The sequence below is a fragment of the Hippocampus guttulatus genome, chromosome 10, assembly GCF_054856545.1.
Source record: "Hippocampus guttulatus isolate MCC_2025c chromosome 10, RoL_Hgut_1.0, whole genome shotgun sequence".
Taxonomy (NCBI): domain Eukaryota; kingdom Metazoa; phylum Chordata; class Actinopteri; order Syngnathiformes; family Syngnathidae; genus Hippocampus; species Hippocampus guttulatus.
This window is the reverse complement of record NC_141270.1, coordinates 7,813,439-7,832,156: the sequence shown is the minus strand read 5'-3', so window position 1 is coordinate 7,832,156 and position 18,718 is coordinate 7,813,439. Positions and strand designations below refer to the sequence as shown.

The window sequence follows — 18,718 nt, the reverse complement described above, 5'->3', positions numbered from 1 at the left end:
TGGGATTTTAAAAGTGGATATCCTCAAGCAATGCATTTTTTAGCACTGTCAAATGTTCTCGTGGAAATATGCAACACATAACTCAATAGCTGCAAGGTATGCATTCAAAAGAGAAAAAAAATCGACAATTATATACATATCTATAAATGTAAAGTGTGATGCCAAAACATGAAAGTAACAGTCGGACGATTATGATTTTCGTCTTTTTACAGGAAGGAAGTTTAAAATGTGAATAAAAATTAAGAGGTTATCCTCACCATTTTGTGTTTTTCTTGTAACAGTTCAACTTTATTCTCATAAAATAATACACCATTATACACCAGTCTTACAATACCAAGATCCCAAAATTTTAGAAGTGAGGCCAAAATATTACAAATATTAAAGTTGTTGTTTCATGAGAAAAATAAAACAAAATGTAATAAAATAAATTATCAGAATGCAAAAGTTGATTTACATGAAAAAAAACAATCGAATCGGCAGAATAATAATTACAAATTTTAAATTTAAAAAAATATATTTTCAGGAGTCCATTTTAAAAACCCGTCCAAATATGTATAAACATCATTTACACTCCAAATAAATTAAACGTCATCGTTTTGGCCCATTTTTCTGACCTCGTCATGTGCCACTCAAATATTTTATATGGGCTAGATTTCGTTTGAGAACTATCATTTAAAAGTTTGATCCCATCTAAATCATTTCCATATGACATGTCAGTTTGTGACGGAATAAGAGGCTCCGGAAAGTGCTAAAATGGAATGTACCTTGACTCGAGCCAGGTCGTGAGGATTGAGCACCGATCCCTGGTAGAACTCTACTTGTGTAAAATGGCGTTTGAACAAGGCTTCCAGCTCAAGATTAGGGGAAATACTGGCACACAAGGGGGACATTTGTCAGTACATGAAGGCACACTTCCAATACGGCTCGCTTTTTTTAAGACACCGAGCACAAATACGTGAACTTACTTATGGAGAAAAACAATTTCTACATTGACATCATCCCTGTCCTTGTGTAGGAAGTCTTTGAGGAAGTTGGAGACACTTTCGAGGGTAATATGACCACAGACCACAATATGCCTGAAAGGAGGGGAGGGGAAGAAATCGTTTTGAGTGGGCAACATAAATCATTGCAGACATTGGCATGTCTCCCAAACATCATCAGCCAAAACCAAAGCACCAAAAGAACAAGAAAGAAAAAAGTCAAGAAATGTATTTTCAAAGCAAAGGCATAATTGAGTTATATCGCTTTTGCCATTAAAGTGAATACCCCCCCCCCCCGCCCCTTGTCATAAAAAAGTGGTTCAAACCTGTAGAACGAGCGCAATCAAACAAGCACTCGACTGTGAGCCACTTCAGCAAAATCTAAGTTATAATCAGGCGGCCCGTAGCGGTCGGCCCGTCATCCGTTCTCAATATAAACGTCGTCCCGACGGCCAAACCGCGCCTCGTGTGAGCGGAATGGATGCTGACAAAGACATGCGCATCAATATGATGGCACTCTTCTGCAGCACGAACGCTGAAAAAGACGTTCAAAGGGATTTGGGAGACCTCCGCTTGACTCCCAGTCTAAACAGGACCCGGTGACAAGAACTTGGCTAGAGTCGGTGGCGGAGGGATCTGTCAGCCGGTGATTGCGGCAGCGCGTTAGATCTGTGTTTGGATGTAAGCGCTGCGGGCTCCGGTGATCAAGTGCAAATGTCAGCGACGCAAGCCAAACAAAAGCGGCCCTGATGAAAGAATGCGGTCTTCGCCTCATTCTTATTCTGCGTTATCGTCGCCATGTCGGTTGGATATTTGTTGTCGTTGTTGTCCGTTTGGTTGGGCCAACTCAATGCCGTATGAGTGAATAGCATGCGACGGAAAGTCAAAGCTTCGGGACTGACGAGAGCCGAGACTTGGCTCCTCAGAATGGACGTTATGCTCTTTGCTGGTCCGCTTGCGTCCTGTCGATGCTCGACGCTGGCGTTTCGTCGAATGTCAAAACAAATTAAGAAGAGAACAATGTTTTTCATGGCCAGGGGCTGGGAATGCTAATAACAAAGGAAATGTTTCTCTTCTGTATTTGTTTTGAATTGGGCCGAGAAATGCATCGTGAGCTGCTCGACCTGTGTCGGACCAGCTTTTGTTTGGTAAGCAGAATCGCTTTGCCCTCCTTCAAAAGATATTACTTCATCCTCCACTCACCAGGAAGCCTGCTCACTAACAAACGTGTGGACAAAACCATTTGTTTTTCAAAATGGTGTGAAGTTAAAAGAAACAAGTCACTGTGATGAAAACGATGTCGCAATTTTAAGGCATGCAAAATGACATATTTCTTCCTGGAACATTCCGAGTTTACTTTTGCATAATTGCAATACACAACGTCTGAATATCAATAATCAAGTCAGAATTGTACAATGAAAAGTCAGTCGAAGAAAATGTGCATTGCGATATTGTAACAAAATAATAATCTCACCAGAATAATTTATATTTTGAGCATAAAGTAGTAACGTCCTAATATGATCCAAATAAAGTTGTCATTTTTTAAAATGTTTGTCATTATTCTCGTAAAAATTACAATGTTTCTTTCTTGGAACATTCTGGTTAAAACTGCCATACACAGTGTCGAAGCTTAACGTGGGTTTAGCCATAATTTTATGAGAAATGGTAACATTGCGGACAAACGGGTATTACCAAATTCCGATTTGGTTGCGGTCTCCCCTCCTATTTGGTGCATGAAAATATTAGTCACTGTAAGTATTGTGTGTGTGTCGGGGGGGGGGGGGGGGGTTCTCTAATTGGTGTTCCCCGTGGGCCGATTCTTTTCAAATAAACTGTCTGTAGCCCAGATGGCTAAAACTAAGGCCCGTGATGAGACATTGTTAACTACGTAGTCCAACGATGAAGTTAAATTTGAGTGTGATGGCGTTCAATTGCCAACATTGGATCCAAATGTGCCCTTCTCCTGACACAGATTAGTGCGGACCGCATGGCACAGAGACTAATTACCCGATGGACATTTGAAACGATACCTCATAATGATGATGGGCCTCATCCGCTACTTAGTGCGACGTGCCAGGAGACAATTGAGACACTTTCGTTTTGGCCTGGCACAGGCACACCTCTGCACTCACATCCTAAAGGATAAAGTTACTTTTTCCTAAAATTAACTGCGGTTGCAGTGTTCACTATTCATGTTCCTGTTCAATGCCGTAGATTTGTCATGACAGCTTCCTTCAAAGTTGCCGTTACGCTCTCGTATGGCGGGAGGGAAACTTTAATCGTCGGCGTCGTGAATTGTAGCGAGTGAAATCAGTTGGAGGGAAATACAAGTTGATGTCGGTGGCGAGCTGCGGTTCCAGATTGATGGGAGTGTCCAGCAATGGACGGTGTGGTGCGTGATGGTCTTCCCAGATGCCCTTTCAAAGAATCTTAACGGGCAGCTGTGATGGCTAAGCAAAGAAGTTGAGCCGTCGGGTCTGATGAGCTGACATATGCGTGGGCAGCTAGCGGCATTTGGCACGAGCAGACGGGAAACATCGCTCATGTTTTCCCTCAAACTTTCGGTGACTCTTTGCCCTTCTGCAAGGTGATGAGCATTGGGCATGACTTGCTTTATAGGCAGATATTCTCAATGCAGCAGATATACTGTATGCTACAATATGTAGCTAATAATAAGACCCTGCCTAATTGGAATGATTAAAAAAAAAAACAGTTTCAAAATCATGAAAAATCAAGTGCCACCTGTTATACCACGATGTTGAACATCTTCCTTATGCCTACACAACCTTACATGTTTGAAGCCTCATGCCGAGGACCGATCAAATTTAGGACCTCTCATACACTAAATGTGACCATTCACATGTCTATAATTTTTTTAAGATACTGAGTGAATTCCAGTCTCTTTATGCTTAAATTCAAAATCCCCACTATAAACTTGGTTTCCAAAGAAAATAAAGCAACAATGTTCATTTGGCATTCTAACCCTTTCAGGGACAGCGGTAAAAAACAAAAAAACAAATGAGAAACCTCAGAGGTTCCTAACACCAAATCCTTCGATGTAAAAATAGACTGTGGAAAAAGATACGCGAGCAAATAAACATCCACCACTATTTAGCTCATGAACAAAAACCCCAGTTCAGTTAGCATGACTATACAGTTCAGCTCCATTTTAAACTGTATAATAATACATTCCCATCAGTTCAAAACAAAAATTAAATACAAATTTCAGACAATTACATTGAATGCAAGCGGGCAGTACAGAACATGCATACAGAACATGCAGTCGGGGGCAACATCCCAGGATGTGGTCTGGAATGATTTGAAAATGAAAACCAAGAGAGCTCAAACATCAGCAACAGACAGAAAAATTCGCTACTGCTCTAATCCTTCGCTCAGCCGGCTCGTGTTTGCACTGGAAATGGTCGAATGGATGCTTATTTGGAACTGCAACTTTCTTTCATGTTGCCTTGGGCGCTTATTTACCCAAACGCAGAGGGCCAGGATTTCTTTAGGCAGTGGTGTCAAAACTACGGCCCGGGGGCCATTTGCGGCCTGCCGTCCACTTTTTTTTTTTTTCCAGACAGCGGCATTTACTAAAAATAACTTTTGACATAGTCTCCAATGTTATGAAAAAAGTGGGGGCTGGGCTGCACAGCTGTTGGACAAGTGTTGGGATGTGGGTAATAACAGGTACTACCACGACTAAACTTATCGAGATATGCAAAGACACTAATAAGTCTACAGCTAAAATAGTCATTTGGCCACTGCTGTTTAAGGGGAATGGCTCTTTATACAAGACGCCTTCACAAATATCCAAGTGTAATTTCATAATAATCAAGAATATTTTATATTTTAAAACAGTTAATTGAAATAATACACAGAACTGACATGATTACAGCTTCGTTTATTCATTAATTTTGATATTGCTTCGTCCTCGTTGTGATCGTGGGTGAGCTAGAGCATGTCACCAGCCAATGGCAGGTTTTTATCATGACACAATTATGTAAACACACACACACACACACACACACACACACACACACACACACACACACACAATATAAATAAATAAATATATATATAGTATATATATTTTTTTTGGTAATAATGACAGTTCACAAGTGCATACAAAAGGAAGGTCCAAAGCAAAAAAAAAACCACCCACTTTCACAACTATTTAAATAGATATTTTTTGGGGATCAGGGGCTCAGAGTTGTTGGCTCTGACAAAATCCTTCTAAAAGGGATATGTCGCAGGGTTTGGGGCAAGATTCTGTGCCAACCGCTTTTCAAACTGAACTCGGGCATAATGGAAACCATAATGAAAAACGCAGATCCACCCGAGAGCGGAGCAGCCAACGTAACGTCACGCTCGCCATTATTTTATCAACACACGCAAGCCCGGCGCTGTCACTCAGCTGGCGGGTGTGTGCTACACTGCGCAGCCTAGCGCAAGCATGAAAGGGAGAAATCCCTCTTCAGCTTCCTCTCACGTTTTGCGGTTTCAAATGACAGTGCCCCGCACAGAAAGATTCAATTAGAGCAACTTTCTTTAATAGTTCACATTGTATCGTGACCTCAGCTCTGTAATCAGTCAGATACTTGTAATCGCCTAATCTTATTTCCATGAGAGCTTCTTTCAATGCATGTCAATGGCGGCCAAAACTTTGTGTATAATATGTAAAACACTAAACGCATTCATACCCGCATTTACTGTACGTGATCACGTCTTTGCTTTGGGTTGATATCGTGATTGTAACCACATGTTCTCTTCCAGAATGAAAGTGGAAGGAGAAAATAAAGTGTGTGGGAGAGCGTATCCTGGGTTTTGACAAGGGCTCCTCTCAGCACCCCTTTGTGAGTCTGGGCTGAAGTTCCTCGCCAAACATAACATTTCATCAATCTTGCGCCGCTGACAGGTGAACACTGTCGAACAAAGGCTTTTCTTTCTTTTCTCTGGCTTCTTTCTATTCTAACATCTGACTCGCTGAGTTATATCCCAATCGAGTGAAGATTGGAAAGGAGAAGACAAGGCAGCATCACTGAAGATGCCGAAGAAAAAGTAAATAAAATAAAATCCGCTTGCTGAATATCAATGAAGTTTGAGCCACAAGGTGAAGGAGCACAACACTGTACAACGAGCACTGGTGTACAGTTTCACAAGCGGACTCTCGGCCGTGAGAGCCGCTGAACACAACCGGCAGCAACATACAGAGGAACCAGGCAAGCACTGAGAACCAAGCAGGGTTAGCAAAAAGAAAAAAGAAAAGAAAAAGACAAAAGCAAGCCAAAAGCATTCGAAAGCCTCCAAATGGGAGCGAGGCGAACCAGCATTCAAGGGTGTGGGAGCTGACTGAAGATCAGGGCCAGAGTGGTGTCAAGCGTTGATGATGTCATGGGGGCGAGCGGTGACAGACAACAGGAAGGTGGCTTTTTCACAGTGCGTGAAGAAGCCACCAGGCCGCGGGTCAATGCGGAGGCCATGCCAGAGATGATGCAGCCGAACAATACGCGAGCCCACAAAAGCATGCAAGCAAAAATGAAATCAGAAGAGGAAATGAATCATTGATGATACTCCAGCGGACCACCAATGCATTTGCAGATGTTTTATTAATTAATTTTTGTATTTGCATCCACTGTAGGGGTTTCATGACTATTTATGTTTCATTTTATCAGTATTAAATGCTTGTACTGGTCGCTGGAACTGAACAGAGGCTCGATCCAAGCACGGCACAATGTAAGACAAGTTTAAGAGTAGTAGTCATGAAAACTCTTGTCAAAATCCAAATTAAACACTGAATGTTTCAAGCAGTCAAGAAAGAAAAGCACAGCACAAAAATGATTTGAGGAGTGCTCGGGCCACAGTGAAAAGGAAATAATGAAATCACAAGAATAATAATTTCATTTTGTGAGGAAAAATGGTGCAAGAGAAAAAAGTTGGAGCATGAAACAAATATATATGTAGGCAAATACCGCTTCCTATTTGCAATTCGCTATTCACAATTTCTTCTTTTCAACTGTTTTTGATTGTTTATTTGTTTGTTTCAGGGCACCCTTATGTTTTATTAGCTCATTTATTAGCTCATTCGTGGTTTGTGTACTCTTTTTACAATAGTTAAGATTAGTTTTACGGTGTAAAAACTGAGAAAATAGATTGTTGCAAGAAAAAAATTCATGTTAGGAGAATAAAGTAATATGCCTCCGTAATCCGTTTATACGGGTAGTAGACGCTACGATATGTTAGCATAGCTATAAAGCTAGCTTCCAGACACGATTGGCCCTGTCAGAAACTGAATCGCGCATCAACCACATGCTTCCTTTTTAGATGTCCGCTGCCATGAAAGAGAAGTTTGCATTCACTATTTTGGGTGGAATGCGCCCAAACTTCTGGATTTTGTTACCAGAACGAGTTAGCCATGCCACGACATTGCCCATAATGCTTAAAATCACATCACTGATGACGCGGTTATAAAACTACTGCGCATGTGCATACAGCTAGCGGAAGAAAGGCGAGACGAGGTAGTTTCGACAAAAATCACCAAATACATAAATAAACGACTATTAAATGAATTGTCGACAATTTGGATTGTGTCTAGTCGACTAATATTTGAAGTTCTATTGTATATGTTAAATAATCGTGAGGAAGCGTGTTCCAGGCCTTAACATAAATTTCGGACCGCTGCTCATTAAAACTGCACTCATTAAAATTGCCTTGATTCTTACAAGATTACCTTTAAGATTTTGACCTTTTTTTTCCTTCATCTTTGTGAATTTTTTTCCTCATCCCGTTCTTTTCAGTGTGGCCCTTGGATGAGCTCAGAGTGACAAAGAGTGAGCAAGAAGAAGAAGATGGTCAAGAGCAAAGAGCGGAAAGATGCATGAACATGTGTGTCTTAATGGCCGAGGTCTCCAGTCACGCAGTGTGACTTGTTGTTTACCATTTTTTAAGTGCTCTAAAAAGAGAGATAACACCCCCGCCCCCCCAATGACTGACTTTAAGTGAAAGGGGTCAGGGGGTGGGTCACACAACCACACCTTGTCTGCGTTCCAACTTACTTTCGGCCTCGTGTCGAGTTATAACTCCCTCCGTATTTCTTCCGATTAAGGATGAGAGCAGCAATTTCTGGCACGTAGCGAGCAAACATGGCCTACATGCATGGAACAGAAAAAAAAAAATAGAACAAAAGGCATGCAGCGAGGGTTCCACCGCACACAGAACAACAGCAGAACCGTCTGGAATACTTACTTTCTCCCATTAACCGCACTATAGGAACCACCATATTTCTTGCGGTTTCCTATTAACTCTATGATTTCAGGGACGTAGCTGGCAAACATGGCCTAAGGAGAAGATAGAAGACAGAAGCAGAAGCTAAAAAAGAGACTAGAGAGCGAGCGCTGGGGCGTGCGAGAACCCACATTTCTCCTAAGGAGAGAAATATGACTTTGTTTTCGAAATCCAGCAACTCTCCATTGCGTCTACGGATACGTGAGACTTTTTTTTTTCTTTTCATTTTGGCTTTTTGGGCAATTTGATCACAGCTGGTTTACTCTGAGCCTGTGATAGGAATTTTTTTCTTCTTCTCATATTAAAGCAGAATTTTAATAAAAACCTATGTGCCATGTTTTGTCCAACAAACACAGATGATCGGGTAGGTTGATTTGAATAGGCCCTCCTGATGCTCCGCAGCTGCAAAACACATTGACACTCATTTGTCAGGTTTTGGAGAATGAGCTGAATGCGTTTTGCCCGAAGCCTCACTGACGCTACATTCATTGACATGGAAATTTTCAGTTAGGCATTTCCAGGGGAGCCTCAGAAGATTGCTGGCTTTGAAACCATCTTCCGGCTCGGGGTCATTATTCAGATAGAAAGCTTTCCAGAGTTCTGAGCGCCAACGGGGGAAATAAATAAATACACGAGCTTTCACTATGGCAACGCCAGGGGACACGTTCACACAGCTGCAGGCCATCGCTACATTGATGGTGACAGTTGTCCGGCTGGTACACTCTCATTTTTAAGAAACAGAGGATGTCAGAGTCAAACAGGAACTCATAATTATGGTATTTGATGTCAGTAATAGCACAGTTATTATTCTGTGATGGATATTTATTCGACAATTACATTTGCAGTTTGACATTCGCAAATTTGCAGATTTTTGGGGGGGAACCTATCCTATGTCATTGGCTGAAAAAAAAAGATCTATGCTCAATTTCTGATTGGGGATAAAGTAACAAAGGTTTTCCTTGGACGCCATCTTGTGGAAATCAAGGTTCAATTCATCAATAGTGTTTTGTTTTGTTTTTTCTGTTTTGTTTTGTTGGCAATCCGCTGCTGGACATTGTGCACGGTCGAAAACGAAACCAAAAGTATACATATGCCAGTAAGTTGTTTTGCTTTTCTCCGATGCAGCTACTCAGGTCGTCCCTTTTGTGTACTTTATTCCCTAATATTATTATTATTAATATTGTGTGTAAAACTATTCTACAGGTTCCTCTGTTTGCTTTGGCTCCAAGCAGTTTTTTTTTTCAAATTTAGTTTTTCCATTTTTCATTAAGAAAACAAGATTACTGGTCTAGAACTTTTGCTTCAGTCACGAAAAAGTACACGGTAAAAATTGCTTTTATTCTCGTTTTTATTGACTCTGCGTTAGGTTTTACTCATTCACTCCCAAAGACGTTTTTTAACATCTTTTCAGACTTGGTCCAGAATTGGCTGGTACTGAATGAGTTAAGATTAGGCCTGCTACTTGTAGCGCCGATCTCAGCACCCTAAGAATGGAACTCTGCGGTACTAAAAATAAATAAAAAAAACAACGGAACCGTGACGCTAGATGATTATTTTCACAAACTCTAGCATGCGGTCTAAAATGCACCTCGCTCTCATCATTAGTGTTAAGGTGGTCGGACTGTACTCGAAAAAAACTGAGAGGAGGCTGCTCCTGCTGCTGTTGCTGTGGTAACAGTCAGGCCGGCCTAAACCTCATCTCCCTGCCCCTGTGTTTGTTGGAATTATGGGATGGGACACAAGAGGGAGGGTGTCCTGAAACCGCAACTGTGAATATTAACAATATCATGATAAAATAGCGCCAAGTGAGACATACAGAAAGGAAAGGGGAGAAAGGAGCACAGAGTAATTACGGGACACAAGAGACAAGAGGCTAAAGGAAAGGATACAACCAGGTAAACATGTTCTCAAATTGGAATGTTTCAAGTATCACCTTAGCATCATGTCATAGGCATCATAATCAAGTCTATGCCGCATATTGAAAGGGGCAGACAGGTTTTAAGGTCAGAAGTTAGGGGGACGGGAATAAATGGAGGAGAACAAGGGAAGATCGATTAAAATCCAATTTTACCAAACCACCGAGGATGAAGAAGACCATGAACAGGCGCCCCAAGGTGGTTTTTGCATAGACATCCCCATAGCCCACTGTGGACATGGTCACCATCAATAAGTAGACACATTCCCAATAAGAGAGTGTCTGGAAGTTTTGGAAGTTTTCCCAAGGATCCCCTGAGTTTTCCACCTAGGATGAAAGGAGGGAAGAAGGAACTTGTAAACATCTCTGAGCACAAAGCCATCGAATCAACTTAAATATTTCCAAGACGGAGCAGGCCGCCTTTCATCTTTGCTTGGGGAGAGGAGTTGGCACTCTTCTGGGCTTAGACTACCATCTAGTGGTGATACCGTTTACTGCAGTAGTACAAATAAAAAATAAACTGTAAATGTACTACCGTTTTTTTTTTTTTTTGCAATCCAGTCCACAAAATGTGTGTCTCGTTACTGCCACATAAATATTATAACATTTATATCATATACAGTATATTAGACCAAACAACCAATCGAGGTTTTATGCCACCGTAGCCATGAATGAAGAGCATGCCCCAAATCTTTTTTTTTTTTTTTCTGTTATTGTTGTTTCTGTAGCTACTATGTCAAAACTCTTGAACCTAAATTATATTTTTACTGGGCGACCGAACGATTCCACATAAAAACACGTCATAATTGATGGTCCCAGCCGACCTGAAGCAGGACATAAATAGCGGAACAACTGCTTGTGTTGACAGTGTGACATTCTTTGTGAATTGATCAAATGAGGGGGGGGGGGGGGGGGTGGAATAGAAGAATGCCAGTTTGTCAATTTGTTGGTTTTATTCCTCTGTATAAATTACCATGCTAACCGGGCAAGAAAAGTCTTGAGGTCGAACTTGTTGAAATATGTGACACTTAATGCATGGATGGGTGGCGCCTCCGTGGTGACGCCGTTAATTTATCACCGGACCGCACTGAATGTCAATTCTGTCCACTTACCAAATGTATGAATCCTGCAGCGGTGAGCCATGTGCTGATGAAGATGGAACACAGGTTCACCAGCTTGATGGAATTGCTGACAAGAAGAAACCGCAAAAGACAACAACTCAGATGTTAGCCAAATATGTTGACAGGAAGCTCTGCTAAATCCCAACATTGGCGTGGAAATGGGTGTTCAGAACATTCGGAGAAAGATCGTCTCCTGTCACGCAATAAAATAGTATTTACAACAAAAAAAATATTGATTGTTTTTTTTTCTTTTCGTAAATGATAGTTGCTCAAGGAAGTATCATCTCTGAATGACTCCTTCAAACATGGTGGGGATTTTGTGAACAAACTACAGTGAAAATGATGTTTTTGCCACAAAGAAAGCTTTATGCTGGACTATATTTGGGGTTAACTCATACTATTTTCTTAACATAATTATCTGAAAAAAATAACCGTTTCAAGTTGCGCAAAAAATATGTTCAACTCCTCCACTTACGGTGCATTGCTTCCTGCATGAAATCCTACTAAATTCTTGCAACCCCCCCCAAAAAAAAAACCTCAGACAACTCAATTTTTACATTCATGACATTATTCGCCTTCATGTCATTTATGTGCATATTTCCATGGATATAATGGGAAATGAATCATAAAAATTATCATTGAATATGATGAAGTTGGAAAACTTGAATCAGTTTCCAAAGCACACTGTAAATGTGAGCCTCCATCAGAGACTAGTAATTCATGTCTTTCATAATTATACTCACTGTACAGCAGTATCATGAAATATATAACCCGGCATGAACCCATAATTGTCGATTGAAACAAATCGTTACACTACGAAACAGGACTATGATAGTTTGGAACTAAATCATGATGGCGGCGGGCATGTGAGTGAGTAAACGTCTGGAAGCTGGATGTGCCGGTAAGGAGAACGTTACCTTGTTTTCAAGATATTCAAAAACTGTAAGATCTCCGAGAACTGTATCAATCTTAGCGCTCTCAGGAATCTTAAACCTGCGAGACAGAGAGAAGGAAAAATAGAAGTTACACCATGAGGAGGGAATATAAAATGAAGCTTTTACAATAATGTGTTGAAACCATGGGAGGGAGGGTGATGCGGGGGTGGGGGGGGGGAGCACAAACGACTGCTGACACTTCGCTGCACCCTCGATATCTTTATACCGTTGTGCATCTTAAAACGGCTTAGTTCTCATGAGCCTCGATCTGGACCATAGAGCAGCTTGCATAGGGATTAGGATGCGACACCTATCTTGTTGCCATTTTAATAACATGAGTAATCCCCACGATAAGGGTGTGCGATTGTGTCCCAACACTACATTGTGCGTAATGGGAGAGAACGTACCTCAAACAATTATCACCACAATTACTACAGCGGCCCTGTAGCTTATGGAGGAAAACATTTTGCAAAAAAAAACATTTTATGGCAATTCATCAAACTTTGCTGCCACATTATGTCCACACACAATGACGAAAACCAAAAATGTCTGCAGTTTACCATCCGGTCAAGTACACTGTATGTAAAATATATATGTACATGATTCATATTTATGGCAACAATGTGAGTTAGCAGAACAAAACACATTGTTTGTTCATGAATAATTTAATGAGTTGTCTTTCCTTATATCATTAAATCAACAGTTCTGTGACTTCTCATTTATTTGGTGTCAAAAGAATATTTTTACCCCAGTTGGAGAGGATGCGCAAACAGCACCGGAAAGAATGGTACGCTCCGGTCTGCCTTTCCTGTGTCGACATCGCATGGTGGCTTTGCCTCACTCGATAGCCATTGTGGAAAATATCGCTACTAGACTTCTTCCGTCGAGGCGACTCCTGGAACTGGTCCAAATTAACCACGCTGAGAGTGCGTCGGTACATGAGCAGCTTTGGCGGTATCATGGCGTCTAGGTGAATTTTTGCTGCCCTTCAGCCAAGGTTACTTCTGAAAAGGGTCCCAGACCAAATGTCTTCAAAGGATAAAAAAGCAATAGATGAACAAGCGGGAGCCTTCTTCAAGTGTTAAAAGATCCAAACTTCTGCAAAGAAACGGTCAATGCCAACAAACAACACAGCTATAACTGCTAGACCTCAGAGAGATATTGTCCCTCTGAGCCAAATATCATCTCGTATTATATATCTGTTTTTTTTTCATTTTGTAACAATGCTTTTAATCCCAAACACCCACTTTCACCTTTCATCAACCTTCCTAATTTCATTGTTTCCATCAACACACACTACTTTGCCTAATACGCTTTCTGTCAAATGAAAAATGAATTTTGCTGGAGATTAAGGACAATCAAGACCACAAACGGAAACATTCCAGAGCAAAGAGATTAAATAAACAATGACTGATTTCAGCATTATTTTTCACAAGGCAATGAGCAGTGAATTCAGGTGAAAAGTGCTCATGGCAGACAGCTGCTCAAAATAAAATAAAATACATATGTGTGTGTGTGTATACAGTATATATATATATATATATATATATACACCTGTATATATATTTTTTATTTATGTATTTATTTCCCTCCCTCAGCAAAGGCTGAAAAAAAATTCTCAATGAACTTCCAGTGACTCTGAAAACACGTGTGCTCATATGAGGAAAATCTCTTTGCCACACATGCCAAAGCCTCTTGTACACACGGGGGTTGAACGCACGTGTCAGATGGCCAGATGCTCATTGAAGAGAGAGAGAGAAAAAAAAAGGCTTTTCCGGAGGCTTCATTGAGGTTTTGCGAGGTAGCGCGGGTGTTCTGGCATGGGCCGGCGCGCCGGGGCCTTTTATCAATCAGCAGTGTGCAGGATGCTTCATCTGGGATTATACCCCTGCTGGGATTAGATGATGCCATGCTCGACACAATTCACAGTCATTGATACTGAAATGATGTAAATCTGCCTCACATAAACGCCATGTTTTCAGCATCCACAATACTGCTCCATAAGAGCATTTAATTTGTTTACTGTTTTAACTTGATGTGTTGGCCTGAATGTGAACTGTGCATTTCGCCGAAAAGCAAACAATGGCCAAGAGCAACTAACGGGGCAATCAACAATGCATTACAATGGCTGACTGATGACTCGGCATTCTGTAAATGACGTCACTCGCCGGAGATTGACAGAACAAAAGCATTTTCGTTGTGAGGTGCGTTGCTACGCGTCTAAGTATGAACCTGGGTGGGTTGCATAAAAAAAAAAAGACGAAAGAAATTACGCTTTAAATAGTTTTTGCCCTCACTATTACTGAAAAGATTGTTGGTTGACCTTTCAAGTCTAAAATGAAACATGATTGTTTTTGCAATGTGGGAGGAAGCTGGAGTGTCATGAAGAATATGTAATAAATGATGGCATGGCTCGTCTCTAATCCAAAGCTTGGTCAGATAGGTTTCAACGTCATGTAAAATGTACGTCAAACCGAAATGTACATTTAGGGTTGCTGCTACCTGCAGTGCACAAGAGCACCACTTGGAGGCAGTAGCAGTTTGCATCGTGAGAGCCAGCGCATCCCTCACACGAGCCGCCGGAACCAACGCACCTCAGAGAGAGCAGGATAAAATCATTCATTCTATTTACAGAAACCAACAATTTGACTCCCTTACCGACCGAGAATTAAAGGTGGACTAGCTACGGAGAGTTAGCATACGATAATCCCATCGCTCTCTTGGGAGTAACGCCATTATAAATCAGTTAAAGAGGGATTCATTTCTGCATGGTCTCATTCATTAGCCGCACGTTTTTCTATTCCACTCCATCGCCACTTCACAGGGGCTGTGCAGAGAGGACAACTTGACATGCACAAAGTGGCTTGTTTGCGCTGGTGGACGGTGGGCTGGACGTCACGAGGAGTCCGGGAGGTGCTGTCGTTATAATGCATTGCACTTGCTGGGGTGTGTATCCCTTGGGCGTGAATGTAAACAAAAAGGATGCACTGGGAACGCACTGCAGGAAACTGCTTTAGCAACTGCCTTCGGCTTCCCGCTTAAGGGAGACAATCCTGTAGACACTTAAATGAACCAGGCAGTAATTACAGTTTCATGGATTGATTGTCAGTGAAACCATTATAGCTCTACCATCCAATGTAATTTGGTGCAGGTTCAGTCATGACATGTTGACTTTTTTCCCCCCCGTCATTGGAAAGAACACATCCATTTATTGTTTTTCCAGACTGCTTATCCTGCGGGCTCATACAAGTTTCTAAGATGAGAGTTTATATATAGACTTTTCATAACTTTGACCTTTGTTCATTTTTTTATTTAGTTAGTTGTCAATAGCTTTGACAGCAAGTGTGCTAAATTTCAGTTCATTTTCTGTTCTTTTCATTAACATCCCATTTTAGTTTGATAGTTATTTTGCTAGTTTCATAGTCATTTCATTCGCTTTCTATAACCAGAATAACCTTGTTCTCCTGTTGCCAACTGACTTCAGGCGGACGGCGCGCCGGACTGGTCACAAGTCATTCACGGGGCGGACACTAGATGTCATATAAAGTAAAAAAAAACACACCCGTAGCACAGCATATAATAATTGCCCGCAAATTCGCAGTTTATGATTCACATATTTACCTAATCACGTTTTTTGGTAAATCTAGCCTCAACTATTTGCTGGAAAATTCACGTATTCATTTTTGTGTTCCTTCTAAAATTCCCTAATATACCACCAGATGGCACCAAAGCCCTGCTTAATCGAAAAGTAGTTGATTGGTGTCAAGGAGCTATGTTGACTGGGCATCAATCGCTCACATTATTTTGGGAATTCGCAGGTGTGCTCCATCCCTTTGCCTGGCGGATTACTGCAAAATTAAACGGTTGATGGAGGGCTTCAGTGGTCATTAGCCATTGTCCTTTTTTCAGTTTCCAGATATCGACAAAAATGAGGCGTTTGATGAGCAATTAACACTGCATCATCAAGGCGCAAAAGCCATTTGCAACATTTTAGATCGGTCATTCAACTCACTTACATTGGAATTGACAAATATGAAATTGATCAAATGTGGACAGAGTTTCTGCTCGGCAGTGACAATTATGTTGCTGCTATTGCTCCTATTTATTAAAAAATAAACTACTTTCCTATGCTGCAGTTCTATTCATGGTTCTGTTATCATCATCGTATGTTTAATCCTCACCAGGACTGCAACTTGTGGGAAAAAAAAGTCACAAAATGATACCACTTCTGGGGCACTTGAGGTTCCAAGGCATGTGATTAATTGTGATTATTCATCCGGCACGTGAGGATACCAAAACACTACATTACACAATGCATGACCTGTGTATTTATCACGACTCCTGTCCAATCTCATCACAGCGTGAATATCAACGGTGACTCGGACAGTCTCATTAGTATTCTGGAAGCTTTTTGCCAGCCCGTTGGGCCACGCAACATGCGCCGGCAGATATGCATGTTAATTTCATAAGCAATCCTTGGCAACGGTTTATGAAGCCTGTGGCATGTGGGAAAATATTACCCCCAGTAAACACTTGCCTCGCAAGCCACAAGGAGTTTTGTTACAATCTCCTCACCGCCGTTATAGATGAGGGAAATGAAACAGATATTCGTACCATAACTCTTTTGATTAATAAATCTGACACTTGAAATTTCATTCATCTTAGCTCATGTTTTGCGCATTTCAGTCCAAGTGCTATTAATCCCAGGCCCAGATATAAGACAAAAAAAAAAGTCACAGGTAAATACACCCTACTGCATGTCGAGCAGAAGCTAGAGCCCCATTTCACCGTCTTTCATCATCCTCATCAAGACCCCCGCTGCGGTGATTTTCTGAGGAGACGAGGACACCTTGCATCATGAGCACCAATAACCGGATTACTTGACCATCTGGAATTCATTACAACACTTGAACTCCTGGTGGGATTCATTAGCCACGGTGGGGCGTTTCCAGAAACCCTCAACACCTCATAATTACTCAGCGATTTCATGACCCGGGTATTCCAAAAGTCTGCATACACATGTCGGTAAATATTAGATAGTTTCAACTCAAATTCTAGGTGTATTTTTAAATACGGGTTCGAGTTAAAATATATCATCTGAGGCCACATCTTACATAAATTGCTATTAAAAAAGGTGTTCTCCATTTCTTCAGGCATCCATTAGGACTAATGCATTTATTGGGAGAAGCCTTTATTTGTACAAAAACATTTTTATTATACAGTATGTTCTCATATTGTGGTTGTGTGTGATTATTTAGTCAACTGAAAGGGAGTAGTTATTAAGTAACGTATGATTGTGTAATCATATTTTTCCAATACCATTTTTGGTGCATGCATTTTTTTATTCTCCAATATACAGTATCTGACATAGTGGCCAGGTGTGCTTATTTACTTGCGGAAAGGTTACCACGCATCTGCTTCGACAAAGGGGCTTTTAGTAGAGGGGAGCCATAAATTGTACAACCTCTGCAATCAAACAAAAAAAACCAAACAAACATGATTTTAACTTGAACAAAACCTGTTACTCAATTGCAAAGAGTACCAAGCTGGTCGGAGTAAGTAGAATGAAGGCTTTTCAATCTCGAAACACAATAGCATAATGCCGAATGTAAGTATTTGTATGATGCAACATTAAACGCAGCGCAGGTAAACTAACTGAAGTGGAACCGCATTATTCCATTATTTGAGTCGAGCGTTTTATATTGTGACAGCATCATAGCTCAGGATCACATATGTAAGTCTCTGTTTGCGTTTGGCCGAGGTCCTGAGGTAGGAGTATTATTCACGGGATTACAAGCAGAGTAGCTGTGCACCCGAGCAAGACGGAGCCTTTATACTGCAGTGTAATTCAGGTCACAATACTCTGAACTCGCAGATAAAAGTAGGCCGTTATGTAACACAGGTTGGGGTGTTTTCCAGACTGCTCATGCAAGACTGCTCGTTCGTGTGTGTGTGTGGGTGGGTGTGTGTTTGTGTGTGTGGGTGTGAGGAACTAATGCTAGTTCTTTGTGAATGTATCGCAGTGCTGGGTCACTGTGAGCCATTTCAGGTGCAACGTCTAAACAAAAGACACATACACACAAGTCACTCTCCTCCCCATTAGAAACTGCTATGCTCCTTTGAAATATCAGAGGAGATTTCCTGTCACTTTGCATGACAAGGCAAAGAAGATTGCAGCTGGGAGCCAGGGAGCCTCAGAGATGCACCCGCGGTAATAGCGAAACAGAGGGGGGCGGGGGCGGCGATGGTCAGTGATAAAGAGGAGGGTTGACAGGTAAAGATTGAGGTCCAATGGTATGAAAGAGGAGCGGTAAGATGCTTGCGTTGAGGGGAAAAACATTTTCAAACGGGAGCTGTGACGACTCACCGAGCCAGCTTCTGTTCAGGTAGACGGAGACGAAGACGGGAGGAACAGTGAAAAAGTCAACCACCGAGTTGACCTCCAGCCAGAACCACAGCTTGTCGTTGGCCGCTATAAACTGC

General features: G+C 41.4%; 1 protein-coding gene across 20 annotated transcripts in view; it reads right to left on the bottom strand.

Moving 5' to 3' along the window:
- The window catches only part of kcnma1a (potassium large conductance calcium-activated channel, subfamily M, alpha member 1a), a 141,269-nt gene that overhangs the window by 47,114 nt on the left and 75,437 nt on the right, over nt 1–18,718 (bottom strand). For 18 of the 20 annotated variants that reach the window (XM_086122590.1, XM_086122589.1, XM_086122570.1 and 15 more), the window contains exons 5-11: nt 18,603–18,714; nt 12,218–12,293; nt 11,292–11,367; nt 10,336–10,506; nt 8,226–8,317; nt 966–1,076; nt 765–870 (exon numbers count right to left, since the gene is read on the bottom strand). In XM_086122590.1, the coding sequence (XP_085978716.1) occupies nt 765–870; nt 966–1,076; nt 8,226–8,317; nt 10,336–10,506; nt 11,292–11,367; nt 12,218–12,293; nt 18,603–18,714 (744 nt within the window). Of the gene's footprint in view, nt 1–764; nt 871–965; nt 1,077–8,035; nt 8,128–8,225; nt 8,318–10,335; nt 10,507–11,291; nt 11,368–12,217; nt 12,294–18,602; nt 18,715–18,718 lie in introns of all 20 variants that reach the window. The other 2 variants (XM_086122585.1, XM_086122587.1) reach the window with 1 other exon arrangement.